The 26,823-nt window shown below is 36.9% G+C and overlaps 2 protein-coding genes across 2 annotated transcripts in view; both read right to left on the reverse strand.

The window, feature by feature from the left end:
- LOC148995729 (uncharacterized) overlaps positions 1–26,823 on the reverse strand; it is a 64,224-nt gene that overhangs the window by 1,182 nt on the left and 36,219 nt on the right. The gene's annotated exons all lie outside the window — the stretch shown is intronic.
- Positions 692–26,513, reverse strand: LOC120487980 (uncharacterized). The gene is made up of 8 exons (XM_089119027.1): positions 26,277–26,513; positions 22,853–23,188; positions 22,554–22,756; positions 6,865–7,207; positions 2,861–3,190; positions 2,342–2,458; positions 2,180–2,211; positions 692–832 (listed from the first exon to the last, which is right to left on the reverse strand). Exons 1-8 carry the CDS (start codon positions 26,335–26,337, stop codon positions 692–694), a joined length of 1,563 nt encoding a protein of 520 aa, XP_088975153.1. The 5' UTR covers positions 26,338–26,513.

The following is a 26,823-nucleotide window of genomic DNA, read 5'->3' on the forward strand; positions in this document are numbered from 1 at the left end:
ATAAAGAAAACGGAAGTGATCACCTGTGCCCACGTGACAGTGTATAACCAATAATAAATAGAAAACAATTAACGCTCCTACAATACTCATCTAAAAATATGTAACATAATAAAACACAAATACTATAGTTTAACAGTAAAAGCTGTTAAAAGGGGTGGTGATGGCGCAGGTGATAAGACAGATCCCTTGAGTGTGAGAGACCTGGGTTTGAATCCAGTAAGGCACCAATGTGTCCCTGAGCAAGACACTTTACCCCTAGTTGCTCCAGAGGCGTGCGACCTCTGACATATATAGCAATTGTAAGTCGCTTTGGAAAAAGGTGTCAGCTAAATTAATAAATGTAAATGTAAAAACTTATTTGTGCAATGGTCTTAAACCATCATTCACATGTTTCATAAAAGGCTTGTGCACCAGCCATTAACAGTTCTGAAATATATATTACATAAACATATTTACATAAACAGCATTTTGAAGCTGGTCCAAGTAATTGTTCGATTTTTATGCGTACCGAACCGGAAGACTCGAACCGAAACGGTTTAATACGAATACATGTCGCTGGTATTGAACAAAATTTCTCTTCGACTAATGAGAATTACATTCTGACCTTCTTGCAATTCCTTTTTTCATTTCAAATTCCCTTTCAGCAAAACTATTAAAATAATAAATAATGTTACTGTGAAATCCCATTAGTCTAAGTCACATTAGAAGATGTTCCATTAGCATTAGCCATCGGTGCAGTCTCAGTCTCATTATGGCACGTCCCATTAACAGCATTCATCTGTGGAGTCTCAGACGTCTTATTAAGACGCTCTTGTTCTGGAACAGCATTTTCCTGAAAGAAAGAAGCAGATTCACAGAATGAAGGAATACACATTTATTAAATGTGTAATTTTGGTTCCAATACAATATTATAAACTGAGAAATGGTCTGTACATTGAATTTAACATTCAGCTGTTGAGCACGAGATTCCTGTCCTGTACGGTTTCTCTTACAGGGTCAAACAAATGTTCAGGATTGATGATTCAGTTAAACACAGGAATGTGTTTTTCTCTCTGATGTTTGTGAATGTAAAGACACCTATTCTTTATTTCTGAAGTAAAACACCACAAGAGAAGCACTCTCTTAAATAAGCCTGTTATTATCAGTGATTCTGTGTGATGATTTATAAATGAAACTCAAATGGTCTGGTTGCAACAAAGTCCTCAAATTAAGAAGACCCAGTTATAAGTTTAAGTGAAGCCCTTAGTGAAACATGGGTTGTAAGAAAAAAAACCTTGAGCTCATCTTTAAATATTATCCTGTAATTGTTTAAGTGTTTCCTTTAGTTCCGTCATGTGTTGCAACCAGGGTTTGAAATGAACAAATGCAATTAAAAATCAACTGTGGCGGATAACACTGTCAAATTTAGTGTGTTACTGTTTCTTCACTTTACAGGGGGAGTGTGTGTGAGACAAATATGTGCAGATTTAGAGCAAATTGTGATTCATCATGATATATTAAATAATCTGTGCATATCTGGCTTACTTGAACATCCACGTCACAACACACAAAATAAAACGACGCACTTGTTCCATTTCAGTGAAGCAAAAGCGAAGATTAAAAAGCATTTGGTTAACCGAAAATACTTTATTTTTATATATTTTTATGTGCTTTGTACTGTATTAATCCGTCCACCTAAAACATGTTTTTGGTAAAAAGGATGAGGATGAAAGAAGAAGAGAGGAGATGGCTGGATGACAGGATTTTCTTTCTTTATATATCCAGACCTCATTTGATATGTAAAACATGAGTTTACAGTGGAAAGTTACTGTGGTCTGTGGGGATGCGGGGAAAGAGTGTGTGTGTGTGTGTGTGTGTCAGAGGTGTTCAAATGTTAATTTGCAAGCAATGTCCTTCGTCTCAGACATGTGGTGAAGTTGATCTCTTCAACCAGTTCTTCCGACTTACATAGTTAATCTGGTTTATTTCTTCAGTTTCATAATTTTTTCCATCTTTTCCACTGAGAGTTTGACAGAAATATATATATTTGATATATTTTTATATAAAATATAAATTTGATATATTTTTGTTAATAAAGGGTTTTCATGCAATTGGGTCATGATGCACACTACTAACAAACACCAATCTGTAGTAAAGTCAGTGTTTCACAGAGAGAGATTCAGAGCTCACAGTATCTCACCTGATCATGATCATCTCGCTGTGTACTGTTTCCTGTTTGAACAACAACACACTCTTTGGTCAATTAGAATAAAAATACATAATTATACATGTTTTTAAAGAATCTTTTGCACATTAAATATCTTATTTATATTTTCTACAATCAGCTGCATGTAATACTTGCCTGATTGTTTTGATCTGTAGAGATAGTAAATCCCAGCAGCCGCCGCAAGCAGAATAACAGCAGCAGCAGCACATATTCCTCCTATATCAGCTGAAGATAATCCTGGATCTGGAACAGCTGAAGACACACACACACACATTATTACTAGAGATCGACTGATAATCAACTCTCTATAATCAATATTGTTGACTGATTTTTACACCTTTATGCTTTCAGTGTAAAGTTGTATGATGTTGATTCATTCGATAAATGGTGTGTGTTTCAGCAACAGCAGCGAAATCAGCGGATTCACATGAAAACTGACTAATATTGAGCATTTTTCTTTATCATTAACAAAACAATTCAAAATTGTACAATTCGTAATGTGACAAAACTCAATGTGAAAACTGTCAATCACTTTGTCGGCATCATGGAGATTATCCCCAATACAAACATTTACCGGGAGGATTTAAGTTGCACTAATTCAGGCTGTATTATAAAACTAATCAAGTGAAAATGCACCGATTAAACGAGACTCACCAATGACAGAAACACTGAAAATCTTAGTGATGCTGAATCTGCGGCTGTTGATCTGTAGTTTATATTCTCCTGAGTGTGTGTTTGTGGTGTGTGTGATGGTCAGAGATCCAGTCTGATGATCCAGTTTCAGTCTGTCTCTGAATCTCTCTTTACACTGATCATCTGTACAGATCTGACTCTGATCTCCAGTGATTTCAGCGATGCAGATCTCATTAAAATACCACATCATCACATCATTTGGGTTGCTTTCAACACTAGTATCTAAAGCGACAAGTTGTCCTTCATTCACAGTCTTTCTCTTCACTTTATCTCGATCAGCAGCAGAAACACCTGAAACACAAACCAACAGATGCTGGAGGATCGCTTTTACACTGTGCAATAAAACATGCTTTGACTTTCAGTTTGAAAAGCAACTTTTACATTATAATCAACATTGCACTTTATACACTGATGTATTAAAATAGACAATAACAGACAGTGATCAGAAATAAGAAACTGTCCAGAACAAAACTAACAACTAACCAATTTACAAACAACAACATGTGTTTAAAGAGCACTTTAATGCTTTAATAATGAAATAAACTCTGCAAAGCCGTTATTCTCTATATCTGTGTCTGAACTCCTTTAAATTGTAGTCTTGAGTGTTTTTGTCCGGGAACAAACACATCACAATAGTCCTTATTTAAATAATTCCCTTTCAATGAATACACTACATAAAGGGACGTGGTTGAGTTAGTTAGTTGTGTTTAGCCATGTTCAAAAGAAACTGGGTTTTCAACCACGAATCTTGCTCTACTTTCGAAGGCCAACGAACTTAGAAAACAGTGCTCAAAATTAATTTTAACATTACAAAGTAAAGAATTCTCACTGTGAAAAGTTGTAAAGGTAGTTCAGCTTGATGCTTTTATACTGTATATTTTTACACACATTCTTTGTTTCAAGTAAAAGAAAATCTCAAGATGTAATGCAAGCATGTTGTGTATTTTGCTAAGCTTGTTGAAATATAATGATTCTGAATGACAAAAAAATATTTAAAAAAGAATATATACAAATAAACAAATATAAGGATATTCATTTTTTATGAGCCCAAATATTCTAATGCAATATTTTTGAAAATGCCCATCCCTAATATATACGAATAAAAGCTCATTATCATTGGACTAAACCACTCAATTCATATCTCTTTATGTACTTTTTGAAGCATCAGTTGTGTAGACTGTCAATGGACAGACAGAAAAAGCTCAAATTATATAAAATATATCTTAATTTGTGTTCCGAAGATTGGATCAAAATGAGGGAGAGTAAATGAGAATCTTCATTTTTGGAAATAACCCTTTAACGGTCATTATTGGACTCAGGCTTAAACTGATAAGCAAAACTGACACCAGAGCAGCTACAGTAGTGTTTACAGTGCACGGTTATGGTTACATTTCTGACACACACACTAGCGGTAGACCAAATTACAACACACTGGGGTCGGCTGACTAATAATAAGAGCCGACTGCGCTTTTCGGAAAGAGGGGTTGAATTAAACTAAAACTAAAACAGGCGTGGCAACTTACATGAACAATAATGAGATTTTATACGTAAAGATAAAAAAAACACCTCTTAATGTCAAAAGCAAAATAGTTCACTGAACACATTAATGATGTGATTTAAAGGGATACTCCACCCTTTTTTCATATTAAACTATGTTAATCCCTTAACTAAGACGAGTTGATACATACCTCTGTCATCTCTCGGCGCATATTTATCTATGGACTCGGCGCAGTAATATCATCACTACGGAAAGGGAGAGGACTTTTCACGAGTCTTGATATTACTGCGCCGAGTCGAAGTGCTCCAAAGCACTTGCTGTGGTATTCTGCCATTCATTATAGTTATTCTAGCCTGGCAAGCCAGACCTATCAAGATGTTAGGTCTGGGAACTTACAATTGGCATACCTCGATCCGGGGGCGGGATAAAAGGTTGTCTTTCAATATCCCTCTGCACGCAATGGGCTCTATGCACGCATAAGTTCCGCATTTGACGCAAGGATGCTCGTCCATTTCCGGTTGTGTAGATTAAAGCGGAGGAAAACCGGAGAAAACGGGATTATGGCAGAGTCTTCAATATTTACTGTCCTCCCGTCTTTGAAACGAAACGTACATACGTTTAGATGTAATTTTATATATAGTTATGTTTATTTAATATAATTTTAAAAAGAAGCATAAACACAACGAGGGGTGTCTGTTTTATCTGTTTTTGTGACTAACGTTTCATTAGTATAACCATGGAGTATAAAATTCAATATAAATTCTCGCTATTGCATTGGACTCTATGATCGGCGGAAGTTATCGAGCATCCTTAATCCTTCACCGGAAATAACGCCGTGCATAGAGCCCATAGGATAGCGCTAACCAACCAGACCAATGAATGGCTGTGGCTGATTGAGTCCCATGCGTCTTCCCTCCAGCGGAGCAAGTTGATATACTAAACTTTTGCCGTATCCGGTCGTCAAAACTCTGAACACATCTTCCTTTTATAAGAATGACTTAAGTGACGTTCTCTTAACTCCAAGTCATCCGAGTCGCGGCCAAAGCCGAATCGAAAGACCGCTGTTCGCCAGCAGCATCTTGTTTGTTTTCAAGTAGCAGGGAAATCACCTATGGAAATCACGGCGCAGAACCGTCACAACTCTGCTGTCATTGTGTTAAGCCCGCCCACCAACTCTATACACGATGTGATTGGCCGGACCAGAGTTTGGTTTTTCCACTTCGAAAGTCAACAGAGAGTTGCTAGACCACTTTGCTGTAAAATAATTTTTGCTGCCGCTAGGGTGCGTCTAGATTTCTAGGCTATAGTTATTCACTTTACACGCTTAGAAAAGCACAACGTTTTATTTTGTGTCACCGACCGTAGGTCGAGTTACACTACTCGTGTAACTGTATTTAAATAGGGAAAACGTGGAGGTGTTTGGGTGCTCCTCTGCTTGGCCCATATTGAATGAACTGGGCTGGTTAAGTGTGATCAAAGTGTCTCGCGCGCCAGAGCAATTAAACGCGCACGCACTGAGACGAGTGAGGTTCGCATCAACTCGTCTTAGTTAAAGTCCCTGTAAAGTCAAAATTAAGTATGTGTTCTGAGTTTGTCACACCACAGAAAAATGTGTTATTAGCCACCCAGCCAAATTTGAATGATAAAAAAAGTCGGGAAGTACATAAAATAAGCTATCAAAATCATGAAAAAAATGAGCAGATTCTCTTCTCTCAAACGTTGGGGGCGTGTCCACTGGCTGTGCTGAAACCACGCCCACTCACGGGAAAGCTGTCGACGGTGACATTAGCTGATTAGCTTTTGGAGACGGGAGGATGAAAGCTGAGGCGGGAGATCGTCGTTTCGGCCCCGTTCACCAGTAACAGCGGATTATCAGTGAATCCTCTTCATCAAGGTAACGTTAGGCTCTCTAAAAACCTCTTCTTGATGTGATCGTTTTTGAGGGAATTTAAATGAAGATACCGATCTGTTTTGTACATGATCGCATCCAGGTAGTAGCCCATGCATGTCCGTGTCGAAGGCATAGCTAGCTAGAAAACTGTAGGCTCAGCTGTAGTAACTAATAGTACTGACAGTCACTCGCGATTGAGCGGTGAATGTGAATGTGCTCGGGGAGTGTGTGTGGAAAGGGGGAGATCAGACTCTGTGCATCATCAAATAGGGGGGTGTCCAGCAGCTCATGGGTTCCAGTGCGTCATCGAGCCCTGTTTTAGCCCCGCCCAATTAATTCGTAAAATTGCAATGGTGAAAAACTGTTTAACGGTCTAACTCCACATTTCAGTACTTCACAGTTCACAGTCTTTGTAATATGTTTTAGCAATACATATGTAACATTTATAATGTGTTTAGAACTTTTTTGTAGAATTGACTTTACAAGGACTTTAAGGGAATAACATAGTTTAATATGAAAAACTGGTGGAGTATCCCTTTAAATGTATAAGACATGCTTTTAAACATAATGACTCACCAGTGACTGAAACAATGAAGATCTGTTCACTCTCAGTGCTGCCGCTGGAGATCATCAGTGTATAATCTCCAGAGTGTGTGTTTGGGATGTTCATGATGGTCAGAGATCCAGTCTGATGATCCAGCTTCAGTCTGTCTCTGAATCTCTCAGTGCCTTTATTACACTGAACATCTGTACAGATCTTAATCTGATCTCCACTGATTTCAGCGATGAGAGTGCCATTATAATACCATCTAATTCTGTCTTGTTGGTTTGTTTGAACACCAGTGTCTAGAGTGACTGGATCTCCCTCCATCACTGACACTCCGTCTGTATCAGCACCAGATGAACCTGAAGAAGAAATAAATAGTTCATTACGAGCCAAGCAACATTATACAACAGGAAATAGTGGTGTCAATGCTCATAACATTGTGAGTAGAGAAATCTGTCTGAATTCATATTGTAACATGTAAACAAATAACTATATAAAATAACTGAACTCATACAAACATACTGTCCATGCAGCCCACATCTGATATCCCCCCTCCATATCTGTGCATTTACACACATCCAAGTATTTTCATCCTCAAAATTATTAATATTAAATAGATGAATACTGCTCATAAAATTTAGGGGCCAAGCACCGAAGGTTCATTTTATAAGTTACTGTATTTGTAATTTAAGCCATTTTGCCTAAATTCATCTTTAAATGTCTTCAATTGCTCCTTGTTGCAGTTGGTTTGACACATGTTGGCTTGTCTTGTCGTCTTTGCGCTTGGCCCCGGTATTGCTGCTTGCAGCTATATTTTACTTAGCTTTTTATTAAAATTGTTTTAATTTTCATCACTTTAATATACAATGTCAAGTTTGAACTACAAAATATTATTTATACTCCTCCTATACTTGAATCTCCCACATAAATGACATGTCATGGACAAATTCAAGCCCCGCACTACATTTGTTCTTGTTCCAGAAGCCGTTTCACTCTGATATTTGATATATACCCTTATAAACTTCCGTTTCGTGCAACCTTTAAGCTATAAATATAATGGATGCACTTTTTTTGGAATATTTTTCCGATGACAAGCTACATTTGAATGTTTTAAAGAAAACGAGGATTGCTTGGCAATTAAAATTGTGTTGTACATTGCAGAAATGACAGTCTGAGCACAAAGATGCTGTTGGAGTCGTGAAGATACTGTACATGTTAAATGCACCAGTATTCAAAGACCCAGGTGCCTTGGTCTCTGATGTAAAAAAAAAAAAAAAAAAAAAAAACAACCCCGCAAAAAAATAATTATCAAATTACTAAACAATAACACATTTTGGATATAATTTAAAGCCTAACTCAGCTTTTTAATGCATCTAACCATTTTTAACAACTGTTAACGAGTGCTGGGTTGTCCCTCTGAAATTCAGTGTACCGCCCGAGGTACCTAGCTATGAAAAAATTATGAATCATATTTTTCAAAAACTACTACCTCGATCAACACAAAAAATGTCACATGAAAGCATAGAGACTGAACTTTGCAATGAATGTAACAAATTTGATTTATTCTTAAGTAATGCCTAATTAGTTATTTGGTGACAAATTTAAAAAAAAAATGTTTTCTTATTTTATGAAATACTTTGTGCTATGTACTGTTAAATGTTTAAAACATCATACAGCTCAGATAGTCGTGTCAATAGAGCATCACAGTCCCGCCCACAGTCGGTGCCGGAAGTAAAAGTTCAATACAATTTCTCCATTGACATTTGAGATATAAGCCATAAAAACTTAACCATAGATGGTAGACTTAAAACCAGCTACGGCTATACTAAGCGATTGTATGTGCTCATATAAACGCCAAAAGTTCATGGGGCACTAACCTTGTTTTAAGATAAATGCCTTTTATTCGCGATGTATTGGATAAGTACTTCATTACCCACAATCCAGAACATCCCACAATCTCACAGTGATGCATCTGATTGGTGGAAGTCGTGTCACTGAAACCCCGCGAAGGTACGTGAAGACTGAAGATCGCGTAATGACGTAGGGCTAAGTTCATTGGTCAATGGTCGCACTTCTGAGACGCCCGCGCGCCATTGAATGTGCAGTTGCCACAGCTTAGCTAATGAGCGAGCCTGATGCTCAATGTTTTTGCATGTTGAGCTGCAAATGCATTTGCTTCAGAGTAAATCGAGGAAAAGGAGTTTCCTTGCACATTCACTATATAAAATTCACTGGAGAAAAAAGTTCACGTGCCCGTCGTCAGATTTGGAAGTCGCTCAAAAGGCTCTTTCACGGTGGCTTTCAGACGACTTCACTGAGGCGCGGTGGTTTATGGGAGGAGTAGTTCCTTTGCTCGGAAATGAAAATATGTACACAGGCTGTACCCTCGACTTTTTTTGGATTTTCTCTTCTTTTTTCACTCGAAATGATGTATTGTATGCTTATGAGTTCAGCCGTAGCTGATTATCCTCAGACATGCTCTAATACTCTTTAGATATGGATTTTACAAAATGTTAATGGGAAAAAAGAATGGGAAATTTACTTCCGGCACCAGCGCTCTCTCGGGCTGTGGGCGGGACTGTGATGCTCTATTGAAAGGTCTCACAAAAAAGAATACAAGTATAATTGTTTTGGGCTTTGACTAAACTTGAGCGAGTTTTGAATGTGTTTCAAACAAGTGAAACATAGTGTAAACAGACCATATATTTTTGCAGTCTTATGTCCACGCAATCGCCCTGCAAACATGCCCCTGCGGGGCCGACGCTGGCTTTTTGTGGGCACAGTGGGCTAGGGCCAGCCCACGCCAAACCTAAACAGGCCCAGTGCGGGTTGCCCAGACGAGGCCCACAGCTTTGGGCTCACTGCGGGCTATCAGTGAGCAGCCCACACTAGCGGGCTGCCCACATTAAGCCCATGATGGCCCACTGTGGGCCATCCCATTCGGGCCCATGAGCAGGTTTTGCACCTTTGGGCCCATGCGGGTTTAGTTTAGGTAGCCCACATTTAGATTTGCCCACATGCCCACAATGTCGTCAGTACGTCCTCTAATCAAAATAACTTGGTAATTTTAGTTCTCTTAAAAAAAAAAAAATATATATATATATATATATATATATATATATATTAAGAGAATAAGAAAGCACTAATAATATATATATATATATATATATATATATATATATATATATAAAGAGAATAAGAAAGCACTAATAACTTGGTAATTTTAATTCTCTTAAATTTTTTTTTTTAAACAATTTAAATATATATATATATATATATATTTAAATTGTTTAAAAATGTTTTATTTTTTTTAAGATATATATATATATATATATATATATATAAGAGAATAAGAAAGCACTCTTTATATAAAGATGGTAATGAAATTACGGGCCTGTTGCAGTTTCATTCCACACTTTATGTTACATATTTATATTACACGTTGCTCTTTATATTACATGTAGGCCTTTATATAATACAGATGTCATGAAATTGCTTTACAATAAAAGTAAAAGCAAAATGGTATTAAAAAGCATAATTGTCAACTGAATGGGTCATAGAACTACACAATGAGTTTAAATTCATTATATAAAATTAAAGATATTTTAAATTGTTAAATGTTATAATTCTAGATGTTTATTTAAATGCTGCGTGCCTTTTGACGTGTTCTATGGTTTCAATATGGGCGTACGTGCGCGAGTCGCATTCAAATCTGATTCAAAGACAGGAGCGCGCGCGAGCAGATGGAAACCATGGAAACGAGGAAACCCATCAACTGACAAACAGCAAACTAGCGTCTCTCACTGTTGTTTTCTCTGCTTTCAGGTAAGTCTAGTTACCAAAATCACACAAATAATACATACAAACCTTCCTGATATATGTCTTACGTGTAATTGATACACTTCTGTTGAATATTTACTTTATAGAAATAGTTTTGTGTCTTCGATAAAGTCCGTTAGCATCTGACTGAACCGTTTTCAGAAGAGCTAACGTTAAGTTGTTTACGTTACAATTGAGCTCTTGTTTTACATAAGTGTGGGTTTTTAACCACATTTTTGTGTTGATAACAGTTTTTGATAGTTTTGTTTTGCTGGTAATTTGTCAATGGGTGATTGGAAGTTAGCTAAGTTAATTTATTTAACCTTGAAAGAATTCATTGTAACGTACTTAATGACGTCATTTACAAATATTGGTAATAAGTGATTTCAGAAGGAACAGGAAAAAAACACAACAAAGGGGAATTATTGTTTAATCATGATAATTATTTCATATGCATTATTGCACAATATATTACCTTAAGATTTTTTATGTATATTCTTTAGCTATGCTCTAGCTTGCTTCCTTGTATTAAACCCTTTGTTCTATTTGTAAATTCAATGTAATATTGTTGGCTCTGTGACACATTGCATGTTATTTTCTTGAAGATCATCATAGATGTCCTGCTGCACCCCCTGGGGTCCAAGACAATCTCCACGGCTATGACCTCGACTATAGTAAGCAAAACTTCATACAATACTGTTTAATTGTTGTGGGTCTGTAGGATTTATGATTTTGAATGAAGTCTCTCACTTTAAATTCATTAACTACAGTTTTTTTCAGTGACATTGTACTTGAGAAGCTAAATAATAGGTGGCAAATATAATGTTATAATAGTCATAGTTATAATAATTCAGGATAATAGTCATGGGTATATATATATATATATATATATATATATATATATATATATATACAGTATATATATATATATATATATATATATATATATATATATATATATATATATATATATTTTTTTTTTTTTTTTTTTCTCTGGGTGTGTTTAATTATGTTGGCCAATGAGACACCATACTGTCCAACTCAAAGCTATTTTTTTATGTATGTTTGACTGATAAATACTGAAATTCTTTTTACTTTCAAATGCTGAATTCAGGGGGTTATGGCTGTGCTCTTGTTACCAGATGAGATATCATTTGATCCTGTGATTCTTCAGGACAAGATCTTGATGCCATCCACACCCAGTACATGACGAAGGTGAGTTTCACAATAGCTATATCACCATCACAAACCAAGAGGCCAAACACAACAGGCCTTCATCCATATGAACTCACCCATATGTAGGAATAGGTTCCGAAACCCGGTATTAAACGTTAAACGGGCCCTGGGGCCAAATTAAGGAAGACTGCAGTATCGATAAGCTCAGATGTTATCAGTTCTGCTGACGGTACTGAAGAAATTACACACACACTATTTATTATAGACATTATCTTGTGTCATTGTCATGTGTTTTTCAGGCTGGTTGTTTGTCATTTTGTAAGAGTAGAGAGAGGCTGTACCTCAGTGAAGACTTATTTTACATTAGATAATTCAATTTCCGTACCTGATAAGTTAGATTTTCCGGAAAAACTTCATGCACTGCTTATTTCAATTGTATTTTTCTTCTATTGAATTTATCAATACTTGTAATTTGTTATAATTTTCAATGCAGATTCACTCAATAATCTCTTGAAATTTGTTTTTATATCGCAATATATATAGCAGCAGATAAACATAATATTTTATTTAAGGTTTTTAGTATTGTGCAGCTCTAATATTGAGCATTTAACCTGATTGAACCTGGAATTGTTATAATAACCTGGAATAATTTGTGATACCAGATGTATGATTATGTATGATAGATTTTGAACTGTATTTTTTTTTTTTTTGCAGGTTTTCTGGGATCCACAGTGGAAGGCATCAAGGCGTGAGATGTTGGCTGGACAGATGTACCTGTACACCACACCGACCTCTGCTTTTACATGGATGGCGGATTACTATCATGTTCTGTAAAGGTTTCATTATAGCAAAACAGAGCACCTGTGACAGTGGAATCTGTAGGTGTAACGTAGTCAGTTAAAAGTAGTCAGGTGTAAAGTAGTCACAGAGAGAACTTTTTTTTTTTTTTAAGTTTCAAACTTTTTTCTCTTTCACAAAAAACACTGCAGTTACAGCTTTTCAAATTCTTCATTGGAGGTGTACAAATAATTTTCTTTTTTTCAAATCACAAAAAGGGCTGTGCAAAAATTAATTGCAATTAATCGCATCCAAAATAAAAGTCTGTGTTTACATAATATATTTGTGTGTGCTGTATATAATTATTTTGTATATATAAATACCTATGCATGCATGTATATATTTAAGAATTATTTGCACTTAAATTCTGTGTATATATATATATATATATATATGAATACATAATCTATATTATATAAATATAAATATTTTATATATGAATAACACATTTTCTTAAATATATACATGCATGTGTGTGTATTTATATATACAATATAGGGCTGTGTAACGATTAATTGCATCAAAAATAAAAGTTTGTGTTTACATGATATATGTCTGTATAATTATTTTGTATATATAAATACACACATATGCATGTATATATTTAAGAAAAATGTGTTATTGATATATCAAAGGTTTATATTTATGTATAATATTAATTTTGTATAAACATATATACAGTACAAACATGCAAATATTTCTTAAATATATACATGCATGTGTGTGTATTTATATATACAAAATAATTATACACACTACACAAACGAATATAATTTATGTGAACACAAACTTTTATTTTGGATGCGATTAATCGTTTCACAGCCCTAATACAAAATAATTATATACAGCACACACAAATATATTATGTAAACACAGACTTTTATTTTGAATGCGATTAATCGCAATTAACTTTTGCACAGCCCTGTAAGAAATGTATGCTGACATTTAAGGCACGGCCACACGGGGTTTGAGCATATGTGACTGTGAATGAAAAGTGAAGTGTGACCACATGAGAATAGCCAAACAGTATAGATGATTCACAAAATTATACACCAAGAAATGTGCATAATTGGCCAAAATGTTACTGTTTATCAACAAAAATATGACCCTATGAGTTTGGTAATTTTTAGAATAGGATTTGTGCACCTGCAATGAAGAATTTAACTGATGTTTTGTGTAACTGATGTGTTGTGTTTGTGAGAGAGAGAAAGCAAAGAAAAAGAGGTTTGCAACTCATAAAACATTTTCTCGAAGACTAAAAATCTACAAATTGCACTGTTATAGGGACTCTGTTTAGCTTCAATATTACTAGATATAATACAGTGTCAATCTTATTAACTACTATTTATTTTGTATAAAATCATATACAGTATACAGGTAAAAAATTTGGAAACATTTTGGAAGAAGTCTATTCTAATTATTAAGCTTGCATTTATTTGCATTTATTTAAAAAAAACAACAACAAAAAACAGTAATATTGTGAAATTTTATCATAATGTAAAACAGCTGTTTTCTATGTTTCTGTTTTTTATGTGAATATATAATAGTGTAATTATATTATATATAATAACCTGAATTTAATGTTTTATGTTTTGTAATTAATAAATACATTGATTTGAAATCCCTTTGACTTCTGTACATTTGTGAAAATACAGAAATTAGTTATGTGGTGACTGCATTCAGATGTATAGAATAATTGTTTTTCCCAAAGACTTATAGTTATATTAGCCAAAAAGTATTTATAGTGAAACAGATTAATTGTGAACTAGATCTATTGTTGTAGATGCCCTGTGTGTGCGGTGCGGGCCCTGTGTGGGCTTAGTGAGGGCTTCCTTGGGGCTAAGTGAGGGCTGCCCATGCAGGGCCAACGTTTTGTGGGCCCAGTGTGCGGGCCCTGTGTGGGTTTAGTGAGGGCTAAGTGAGGGCTGCCCATGCAGGCCCAACGTTTTGCCAATGAGCAAATTCTCATGGGCCCTGCGCTAGCAGCCTGCAGGGGGCCCTTAGGCTAGCCCTAAGTGGGCCCGGACAGGGCCAGTGCAGGCTTGTTTGCAGGGTCTGGTTGTTGAAACCAAATATGTATATTTTACTCCTCCCAAAAAGGCAAAAAATAAACGAGTGAGCTTGTTATATAGGCTATATGTCATGTTATAGTCAGACATGACGGCGCTACTGCGACACGCATCACCCATCACCGCAGATGAGCAGCTGAGCGTCTATTCATCGAGCCAACGTGCAAACATCGCAAATAAAAGTGAAAGTAAGTCACAGACGCTTAACACACAATCATCTTCAAGTAAAGAAACGAAATTATCTTACCAGCGCTGTTGCCACTATTTTATTGATGTGTTTGATATGGAAATTAGCTGATGATCAACGAAATGCAGCTCAAATCTATGAGGTGCCCCTAGGGACATTATTCAGAAATGCCATGCATATACATGTACTTTTCCTCTCACATACACATATGAAACCAAATTCATTCACATACTATAATGAAATGCTCACACACATACAAGTGAAATGCTTTTACACACACAACTGAAACGCTCTCATACATACAAGTAAAAAATATACGCTCACACACACAACTGAAACGCTCACACACACACAACTGAAAAGCTCTCTCACACACAAGTGAAACCCTCACACACACACAACTGAAAATATTACGCTCACACACACACAACTGAAACGCTCACACACACACAACTGAAAAGCTCTCACACACACAACTGAAACGCTCACACACACACAACTGAAATCCTCTCACACGCACAACTGAAACGCTCACACACACACACAACTGAAATCCTCTCTCACACACAGCTGAAATGCTCTCTCACACACAACTGAAACGCTCACACATACAAGTGAAATGCTTTTACAAACACAACTGAAACGCTCTCGCTCACACAACTGAAAAGCATTTCGGTTGTGTGTGTGTGAGAGCATTTCAGTATGTTGTATGCAAGCATTTCAGTAGTGTGTGTGAGAGAGAATTTCAGTTGAAACGGAAGCACATTTCAGTTGAAACGGAAGGTGGTTGAAGTCCCCAGTCCAGTTGGTGGCAGTAGTGCACCTCAAGACGAAGAACTAGAAGCTGTAGAAAGCATAGTAAAAACGCGGCAGCCGCGCACCTTTCACAAAGCACCGTTCGTCACAAATACTGTATTAATAATAAAGTGAAAGAAGTTTCATTTAAAAACTTGCCTCAAATTTATCCTGTTAAAGATACTTTAAGAAGATTTAAAATAAACATAGAAGAGTCTTGTGTTTTTTGCCAATCTAATAAGGAGACAATTTTTCATTTATTTTATCACTGTATGTACACAAAACAATTTTGGTCTGATTTGGAAGAATATATAATTACAAAATTGAATGTAAACATCAGAATCAATATTTTTGATGTCATGCTATACTTTGACTTTTGTGGTTTGTCCAAAAAAAATGATTTTTGTCATTCAGTTGTTTATTATCCTTGAAAAATACCATATTCACAAATGTAAATAGTCTAATTCACAACCTTGTTTTAAGGCATTTCATTTGGACTTTAAATTATATTATAAAACAATAGAAAACATGGAAAACATGAAAGCTACAAGAACATTTCATCTCCTGAAGGAACTGCATATTTTTTTAATTTTTTTCCCCTTCTATAATTATATTAATTTATTTGTTATTATCCTCTGGTCTATACACTATTGATTTAATTTTGTTGAACAGGTTACATTATCTGTAGTGTTGTCTGTACCTATTGTCCTGTGTATTGTTCAGAATAAAGTAAAAAAAAAATAAAAAATAAAATAAAATAAAAAAAGCACCGTTCGTTCGCTCGCAATCGCGCAACGTAACAGCAATGTCTGCTCAACAGCAAAGAACATTAACCGAGGCAGCGGGCTTGCTGAGCACCATATTAGCCTCAGCGGAGTCCATACGAACCCTGTCAAATGCCACCACACTCGGGCAGCAACCGACCGTTGCAACTCCAAGTGTGGTGGACACGATGGACAGCCACCTAGCCTCGCTCTTCCCTACCCGCCAGCGTAGCGGCGTGCCAATGCCAACTGCAGGTCACTTATTGCCAACTGGGTTCGTATGGACTCCGCTGAGCAGGGGCGTGTCTAGAGCATTTTTAGTGGGGGGGCCATGCTGGGGCACTGCCTCCAAATGGGGTGGCCACCAGTGACCGAAAAAAAAAGCTAAATTCTACAGTATAATACATAAATCCTATTGATTTGTATTATTTTTTTAACTTGAATAAAGTTACTTGTAAACAAATGTAGTAATAAAGCACATTTTTTGATTAATTTAGTTTTGGCATCCCTGTCCATTAAGTTAAATTTGAGAGCCAGTGTTTATTATTTTTAGTGTTTTTATAAAACTAACAAGTTTATAAAATAAAAGCAATTTTAATAATGAGCAATTTTAAAACCCTAGAAGCAGAAACAAGGTCAACTATTTTCTTTTAATTAGTTTTGCCATTACAATATACAGTAGTTTTATTCACAATCTCTTTCAAATAATAATAATTAATCACTGTCTGTCTGGCCTGTTGATTCCTTGCTGGCTGATTCTGTTCCAGTGACAATTTTTCTTGCTGCCTGACATTTTCTTCAGTTGCTTCTGCCTCACACTTGTGTGTTTTTTTTTTTATTTTTTTTTTTTTTAAAGAAACTCCCTATATCTTTACTTCTTTTCATGGCTTGGCACTGCTCTCTTCCCTGCCTTCAAAAAAGAAACACTTATGTTTGTCTGTTATTCTCAATATCAACAAAAACAATTCAAATTGTGAATGAAATGCACAGAATGCATCCATGTCATTTCTAGGGCTGTCATTTCACGTAGAAATTACTAAGTTAGGACTCACAATTTAACTGACTATCTAACTGTCTTACTCTCATGCATTAACAAGTAACGTACGTGTCACCAGACAATTATTATAATGTGGTCACTCACTGTCACAAAATAAACTGATACAAAATATGCAAAATCACCATGACAGTGTTTATTAATTTGTTTGATAGCGCCCAGCGTATTATACTTTTATTGTGTTTTATTAAACTTTGACTGAACTAGGGATGGGCATTCGATTAAATTTTCTTAGTCGATCGTCGGAAGAATTAACGATCGACTATCGATTAATCATTAATATTTTTATATTCAAATTTATTATATTTCACTTTTTATAAATTAAAAATGCAATGAAAATACAAAAATAAAGCGTGTTTTTCCTCGATTAGATCTTTATTACAAGATGATCAACTTGTGGCAGTTAAACTGGGCGTTTGGTTAGGCTAAATTTGAAGATATAATAACATTTAGATCTGACAGGTTTTGTCAACATGAAACTCATAAGGCACGGAGTCGAGAAAGGGTGAGAGAGATTAGCCTACCTGACAATCAATTAGGCTAGGCTACTTTCTATGGGCTACTTTAAGCTTCATAAAAAATAACTCGCATACAACTTCTGCTCCAGTCTACTGATTTTTGTTGAGAAAGATAAGCATGTTGATGACATGATCTGGGGTCAGACGCGACCGCAACCTGTATGGTGACCCTCAAGCCTTGTTTACACTTTCGCCTGCCACTTCAGCGCGTGAGCGCGAGTCTCTGCAGACTGCGAGTGCTTGCGGACGCGTCGAGTGTAAACAAATGCTTCAGTCCAGCCGCTGAAAACACCGCTCTGATGAGGGGACTGACGTTGCCGGGATGCACAGCTACCTTCGCGCTAACATGACCAGCCCGGCGAACACGTTCACTTTCCGCTCACACTACGCAACGCAGCATTAGTAATAATATGTTGACCGTTGTTTCTCTGGCGCTGCACTTCTTTGAATCACAAACTTCCGTAGAGTCTATAGACGAATCCGACGAGCGTTCTTGTGTAGGCTGCCATCTTGTGGCGACGCCATTACTGAGCTGTTACACAGGCGTATAGACATATGCACCGGTATGTAAACAAACCTCGGTGATAACGCGAACTCACCCTCGATGACAGCTACAGCCAGGCAGAATGACTTGTTGGTTTGATCTGTGACTGCAGTGGCCTCCAGTCACAGATGAAGGTACAAACGATCTTACAGATTAACGTTATTTATGAAAATAGCTTGGCAGGCTAGCTAGGCTAACGTTTGCTAACGAGGAAACTATAAAAAGATCTGTCCATTTGGCAACAATTAATAAATAAATTAATGAAATCAAATAAACAAATTCATGTTTTTCATTTGTGTCCATTATTTATCTCATTTTCACATTGCAACAGGCAATGTGAAAATGCCTGTTTCTAGCTGTAACGTAAGGTAACGTTACAGCTAGAAAGTATACATAATATCGACCAATTAGTGTTTTTAAACCATGGAAAGAGGTCAGTATAACAGCAGGAAAACAATTATGTCACATAATGTTACATTTAGCTCAGGAAAGCCATTTAATGACCATAGCATGTTAATTGAATAGAAAAAACAGCAAGAGATGAGATTTTGCTGATCACTATATCACATATTTATTATATTTTTTTTACTTATGTCATTAAATAATTGTTATTATACGCGAATGTCCACGTCTTGTACTCGCCCAGGAAATCTGTAAACCGTACGGCACCAGACAGGGGCAGTCGACCCGGGGTATTCACAGTGTTTTCTCTTCAAAATTGAAATTTTACTGCCACCATAGAAACAATTTATAACGGAAACTGTTTACCCACTCGATATTATACAAGGGATAACGTTGTAACGTTAGTGACAGTCGTAAATCGCGGGCTGTTTATTCCAGTGGACGCAAGTTGCAACTAAAACAATAGAAGGCAATGGCGCAACGCTACCCAGCAACAGCTCAGTAATGGCGCCCCGCTTACTTCCGGTAGTTTCGCCGGATTCGTCTATAAACTGTTTGGCCGTAAAATGAACCAATCACAAGACATCTTATAGGGGGGGCACCTGGGGTGGCCAATCGAATTTCAGGGGGGGCCGGTGCCCCCCCTGGCCACCACGTGGACCCGCCCCTGCCGCTGAGGCTAATATGGTGCTCAGCAAGCCCGCTGCCTCGGTTAATGTTCTTTGCTGTTGAGCAGACATTGCTGTTACGTAGCGCGATTGCGAGCGAACGAACGGTGCTTTGTGAAAGGTGCGCGGCTGCCGCGTTTTTACTATGCTTTCTACAGCTTCTAGTTCTTCGTCTTGAGGTGCACTACTGCCACCAACTGGACTGGGGACTTCAACCACCTTCCGTTTCAACTGAAATGTGCTTCCGTTTCAACTGAAATTCTCTCTCACACACACTACTGAAATGCTTGCATACAACATACCGGAAATGCTCTCACACACACTACTGAAATGCTTGCATACAACATACTGAAATGCTCTCACACACACACAACCGAAATGCTTTTCAGTTGTGTGAGCGAGAGCGTTTCAGTTGTGTTTGTAAAAGCATTTCACTTGTATGTGTGAGAGCGTTTCAGTTGTGTGTGAGAGAGCATTTCAGCTGTGTGTGAGAGAGGATTTCAGTTGTGTGTGTGTGTGAGCGTTTCAGTTGTGCGTGTGAGAGGATTTCAGTTGTGTGTGTGAGAGCTTTTCAGTTGTGTGTGTGTGAGCGTTTCAGTTGTGTGTGTGTGAGCGTAATATTTTCAGTTGTGTGTGTGTGAGGGTTTCACTTGTGTGTGAGAGAGCTTTTCAGTTGTGTGTGTGTGAGCGTTTCAGTTGTGTGTGTGAGCGTATATTTTTTACTTGTATGTATGAGAGCGTTTCAGTTGTGTGTGTAAAAGCATTTCACTTGTATGTGTGTGAGCATTTCATTATAGTATGTGAATGAATTTGGTTTCATATGTGTATGTGAGAGGAAAAGTACATGTATATGCATGGCATTTCTGAATAATGTCCCTAGGGGCACCTCATACAAATCTGTTGCTTTTGGTGGCGTGCAAAATCCATTAAATCTGCATACGCGGGAGTTTAAGATCGGATTTATATCCGTTTTGCAAAAACACATTTATGTGGCCAGGTGTAAATGGAATCGGTACTTATTATCCGGATAACTTATCTGGATACAGATCGCATTTTAATACCAGGTGTAAATGGGGTCTAATAGATTCGGACCCGACCCGGACCCGGCTGCTCATTTAAAATATAGACCCGAACCCGTACGGGTCCCGGGTCGGGTTCCGGGCCGACGGGTCTCGGGTGCACTGTGAAGAGCTCTAGTGTCCACTCCTAACCAGACGCGATGCGATCTGATTCCAGCGACAAACAATTCGTCCACTCTAGACGCGACCGCGTAAAAATTAGGGATGTGAAACCAAAATAAAAGTTTGTGTTTAATACGTATGTGAACTGTGTATAATTATTTTGTATATATAAATACACACACACACACACGCATGTATATATTTAAGAAATATTTGCTTATATTTATATATATATATATATATATATATATACACTCTAAAAAATGCTGGGTTGTTTTAACCCAATTTTGGGTAAAATATGGACAAACCCAGCCATTGGGTTACATTTTTAAATTACATTTTTAGCCCAATGTGCTGGGTTTGTCCATATTTTACCCAAAATTGGGTTAAAACAACCCAGCATTTTTTAGAGTGTATATATATATATATATATATATATATATATGTATGTGTATATATATATATATATATATATATATATATATATATATTTGTACTATACATAAATATTTGATATATAAATAACACATTTTTCTTAAATATATACATGTATGTGTGTGTATTTATATATATATACAAAATAATTATACACAGTTCACATACGTATTAAACACAAACTTTTATTTTGGATGGATTAATCACAATTAATCGTTTCACAGCCCTAGTAAAAACTATCAAAATCCAAAAACCGCCGTCAACATAAGTAGGCCTACATAGTAAAAATATTACACCATTTAAACATTTTTCAAATACATAGGCTACTGAGTAACTAAAACAATCTTTGTTAAATAATACACTTGTTTAACTAGAGGAAGTGGGAGTGCTTCTGGTGTCCCTTGTATCCTCTGGTGCTCTTGAAACACCCTGATGAAGGCCAGTGGGCCGATACGCGTTGGTGTTTTAATGGTTTAGCCCTCAACTAAATAATAAAAGGATTTTTTTTTCAAATTTGTTATAACACACTTTTTTTTCACAGTCTGAACGTTCTTGTTTCCATTTGTTTAATTTCAAGATCTGATGTGAATTATCCATTGTTGCTTTTAGAGCAAAGCTGGGAGTACTAAATGAGATTTAAAGTCACATTACACGCTTTTAACATTAAATAAAGCACATAAACGGTACCTAAAATTATCATTGCCACAATTTGTATTTGTTGTTCCAGCGTGACATGTTGTGCGATTTCAATTTTAGCAAGTTCGAGCTCCTTCACGGAGGAGAGGGCTTAAACACTTGAAAAGCTGTCTCTTCTTTAGAAGTAAGATTGCTGGAGAAGAACATGATCCAGCCCTGCTCCAAAGTGAAATGCAAAAATGTGTTACACCTGCTGCTCTTTATATAAGTAGCTGGCGCAATTATTGCATGCCAATGTGCATTGGCTCGTTTAGTCGTAAAAGTAGATAAGTCTCTCTGCAAAGGTCGACGAACGTAGGAGTGACCGACAGAAAAGGGAACAACATTAGAGACCGTTCGTGTAATTATGAGAAGTTTTTTTTCAATATTTGGGTTAATTTTGAAACTGTGGCAGCACAGAAAAGACTATGACAGGCCACTAAAGAGTAGATAATTAATGGAAAACACTGAATTAATGTTTAGATGACAAATGTCCTACAGTGGAATAAAACAAAAATGCTTTAACCGGAGCTGAATGAGTGACAGGAGACGTGGCTAAGCAGGACTGGTGTGTGCGTGAACCCGCTGTCAGAGAGAAGAGAGAGCTGGTATCGCTGTATTGATATAATGTGGTAAAAGTGATATTGGAAACTTTTCAAATATTTCTGGTGATGTGTATCGAAAAATGTATATTTTCGACAACAATATTATTAAGAAGAAATCAAAAAGATTCAGGGCTTTTGAAAAAAAAATTGGGCTCCAGCCCGAGAACCCACCCCATCGCTCTAGCCCTGGATCTAAAGGAAAAGGAAAAAATTAAAAAGAATCATATACAACCCCTTTAATGATGTGATTTAAATGTACAAGACTTGCTTTGAAACATAATTACTCACCTTGAACAGAAACACGGAAGATCTTTTCACTTTCGCTGCTGCCGCTGCTGATCATCAGTTTATATTCTCCAGAGTCTGTGTTTCTGATGTTCATGATGGTCAGAGATCCAGTCTGATGATCCAGCTTCAGTCTGTCTCTGAATCTCTCATCACCACCTTTACACTGAACATCTGTACAGATCTTACTCTGGTCTCTATAGATTAGAGCGATGAGAGTGCCATTATAATACCATATAATTCTGTCTTGTTGGTTTGTTTGAACACCAGTGTGTAGAGTGACTGAATCTCCCTCCATCACTGACACTGGCACTTCATCTGATCCGACACCGGAAACACCTGGAGAAGAAATGAACAGTTCATTATGAGCTGAACAACGTTATACAACAGGAAAGTGCTGTGACAGCGTTCATAAAGTTATTGTAAATAGTCAGGATAACTTGTTGTTGTAAAAGGGGTTAGGCAAAATAAGTCTTGACTTCAGCCTAAACCCCGTCGGTCAGTATTTATGTGTTATTTTTTATGTGTTATTTTTATTTTTTCTCTCTTTTTAGTGTTACATGATTTATGACATGATTTCTAAATGACTGACCGAAGAAATAAATAAATACAAAAATACAAAACAAATACAAATAAAGATTGTGAATAGAGAAATCTGTCTTGATTAATCAAACATCAGAAGATCATCATTGATTCACCTGATTCATAATTCTGCTCATAATGTTGCATAACACGTGCTGTGTTCTTCTTAACAAGAAGGAATCATAAAAAGTCATGTTTTCTATTTGGTCCTGAATAAGCTATTTCACATAATATTATATATGTGAACCCATGTATTTCAGCAGTGACTATGATTTTAAGATTCATCTTTTCACACTGAGGTATGAAGGACTCATAGGCAAATATTTAAAAAGGTGAAAACATTTGCTGATGCTCAGGAGAGAAGTGTGATGCATTACAAGCCTTTTTGTATTGGATGATCAAGGTAAATCATGTTATTTTGTCTTGTAGTAAACATGTAAATATATCATGTAGCATTTATGAATGCGTTGTGTTTCCTTGTTTGTCTTTAGCACCATGCCAGATTCTGTGACTATTGTCATGGCAGGAAAACGTTAGGGTAAAACTATATCAGGGGTTTACAATTTATTATTGCTAAAAACTCAAACTATTGTGAAGTTTCTTTTGTTAAATATTCATGGCATTTAAATTTCACATACTTTTGTTAAGGACTTTTATTTTGGTGTTGAATCCTCAGAGAGAGGATGATGTAATGAGATAGGCCTACATGGGGAGTAGAGAGTGTGTGAGAGGAGTGGAGAGTGTGTGTGAGAGGAGTGGAGAGTGTGTGTGAGAGGAGTGGAGAGTGTGTGTGAGAGGAGTGGAGAGTGTGTGTGAGAGGAGTGGAGAGTGTGTGTGAGAGGAGTGGAGAGTGTGTGTGAGAGGAGTGGAGAGTGTGTAAGAGGAGTAGAGAGTGTGTGAGAGGAGTGGAGAGTGTGTGTGAGAGGAGTGGAGAGTGTGTGTGAGAGGAGTGGAGAGTGTGTGTGAGAGGAGTGGAGAGTGTGTGTGAGAGGAGTGGAGAGTGTGTGTGAGAGGAGTGGAGAGTGTGTGTGAGAGGAGTGGAGAGTGTGTAAGAGGAGTAGAGAGTGTGTGAGAGGAGTGGAGAGTGTGTGTGAGAGGAGTGGAGAGTGTGTGTGAGAGGAGTGGAGAGTGTGTGTGAGAGGAGTGGAGAGTGTGTGTGAGAGGAGTGGAGAGTGTGTGTGAGAGGAGTGGAGAGTGTGTGAGAGGAGTAGAGAGTGTGTGTGAGGAGTGGAGAGTGTGTGAGAGGAGTAGAGAGTGTGTGAGAGGAGTGGAGAGTGTGTGAGAGGAGTGGAGAGTGTGTGTGAGAGGAGTGGAGAGTGTGTGAGAGGAGTGGAGAGTGTGTGAGAGGAGTAGAGAGTGTGTGAGGAGTAGAGAGTGTGTGTGAGGAGTAGAGAGTGTGTGAGGAGTAGAGAGTGTGTGTGAGGAGTATTGTGTTGCTCTGCTTTCCTAAGACTGCTCAATAAAAACTTATTAGCCGTCAATATTTCAAGTCCATCGTCTTTATTGAAACCAATCCACAGGCAGCTAAACCCCACGCCTCACACTACATTTGGTTTAACTTTTTAAAATCTTCAATAGAGTAAAAAACAGTTTCTCACAGGGTAATTCAGTGATAGTTTTGACAAAGAACACTTGGCGAGTTTAAACAATCTGATCTGAGAAAATCAGATTTCTCTAGTTCAAGCAGTTTATAAAATAATAAAGGGATGGTATTGTTTGAAGACATGACTTCAAATCTGTAATTATAAGAACAATTCTCTGTTGCATCGTCTTTATAATCAAATGTTTACAGATGGATGTTCCTCTTTTTGATGGTTGATTATGAATGCAGATGATACACGGATCCATCAATATAGGGATACAGTGATGGAAACATTTCTGTAATACAGTGAAGTTCTTGTTGAATGTTATTTGGGTGTGTTTCAGATTTTTAGTTTCTTGTTAAATCTAAAATTATTTTGGGGTTTTCCAATCTCGAAGGAGGAATTTTACGGAAGCTTAGATCACACGACTTTGAGATCCATAGTCCAAAAGGTTGGATATGTCTGTGGATGGATTTTGTTTGTGCAAACGTGCAAGAGGATTTAAGAAAACAGGATGATGGGCATATTAAGCCGTATTTTCTTTATTTACTGTAAATAGTAATAATAAATAATAACAAATTTATTAGTTGTATTTTCTTGCATTTATTTGTTGCAAATGACTGAGGTTACAAAAGGCGACAGAGACGCATTTATATTTTGTATTAGCTCTAATCTTATATTCGAAAGAAATGCATTTACAAGAAGAGAGTTAATATAAAATATAAATGCGTCACTGTCGCCTTTTTGTAACCTCAGTCGAATATAAGACAAAGGTCAAGTAAAACACACGAAAAAGCTAAACATGCATAAAAAATGTCATTCCTGTCAAAATAAAGCAATCAGATACAAAACACGCAAGTTACTTTAGGTTTCAGCGTCGGCTGGCCGTAACAGTTAGGCCTATACACACACTCAAGCTTCGTCAAGAACCAAGACTGTGTAATAAAAAAATATCATATATGACTAATGTTATAGGCAAAATAATAATGTTATAATGGTCAGGAAAACACAGGCACAGCAAAATACAAAGATAAATACATTTCTGTCGAGGATAAATTAGGTGCACTACAAAACAAGCCAATATTTTCGCCTTTATCGTCGACTGAAGGAGAGATGTAACCTACAAGCCTGTCTAACAATGGTCAAATAAAAACACACTGCAAAACACAAACGTCAATGCATTTCTGTCAAACTGCCTTTATAGCGATTAGAGTTCACAAAACAACGTCGGCAAGAAGAGAAACTAGGCCTAAAAGTCTTACCATAAGCGAGTAAACACAAGATGAATACCGACAAACAAACCAGAAGCTTCATATGCACCATTTTCCCGGAAGAAAATTTTTTTTTCAGATTTTGATACACAACGGAGATCGGGGATAATAGTAATAAAAACAAAGATCGGGCATTTCTCTTGCCCGTCGACGAAGGAAAATGTAACTTCTTCTTTAGCTATAGACTAGTTCCGCTTAGCATCTTGAAGTGACGCACTTCATCTAATTCTTCTTCTATGAAGTTTAATGGCGGTTGGCAAACCTATTAACGGTGCATTACCGCCACCAACTGGACTACAGTGTGCAACGAGAGATTAGGCAGAGAGGAAGAAAAAAAAAATCTAATTCTTTCATCTAAATTTAGAAACTTAATTATATGACAGTATATGTGACCTGCTGTTTTCCCCAAGAGACCTGCCAATGAAACATCATAATGTTTTTCCTTCCTTAGTAATTGAAATGGGCACTCTCTCTTTATAGTGTATTTCTTACACTGAAGGAGAACATGTTCTACTGTTTCTAGTTGATTATACATTTC

The sequence above is a fragment of the Pimephales promelas genome, chromosome 2 (assembly GCF_988280905.1).
Source record: "Pimephales promelas chromosome 2, fPimPro1.hap1.1, whole genome shotgun sequence".
NCBI classification, from domain to species: Eukaryota; Metazoa; Chordata; class Actinopteri; order Cypriniformes; family Leuciscidae; genus Pimephales; species Pimephales promelas.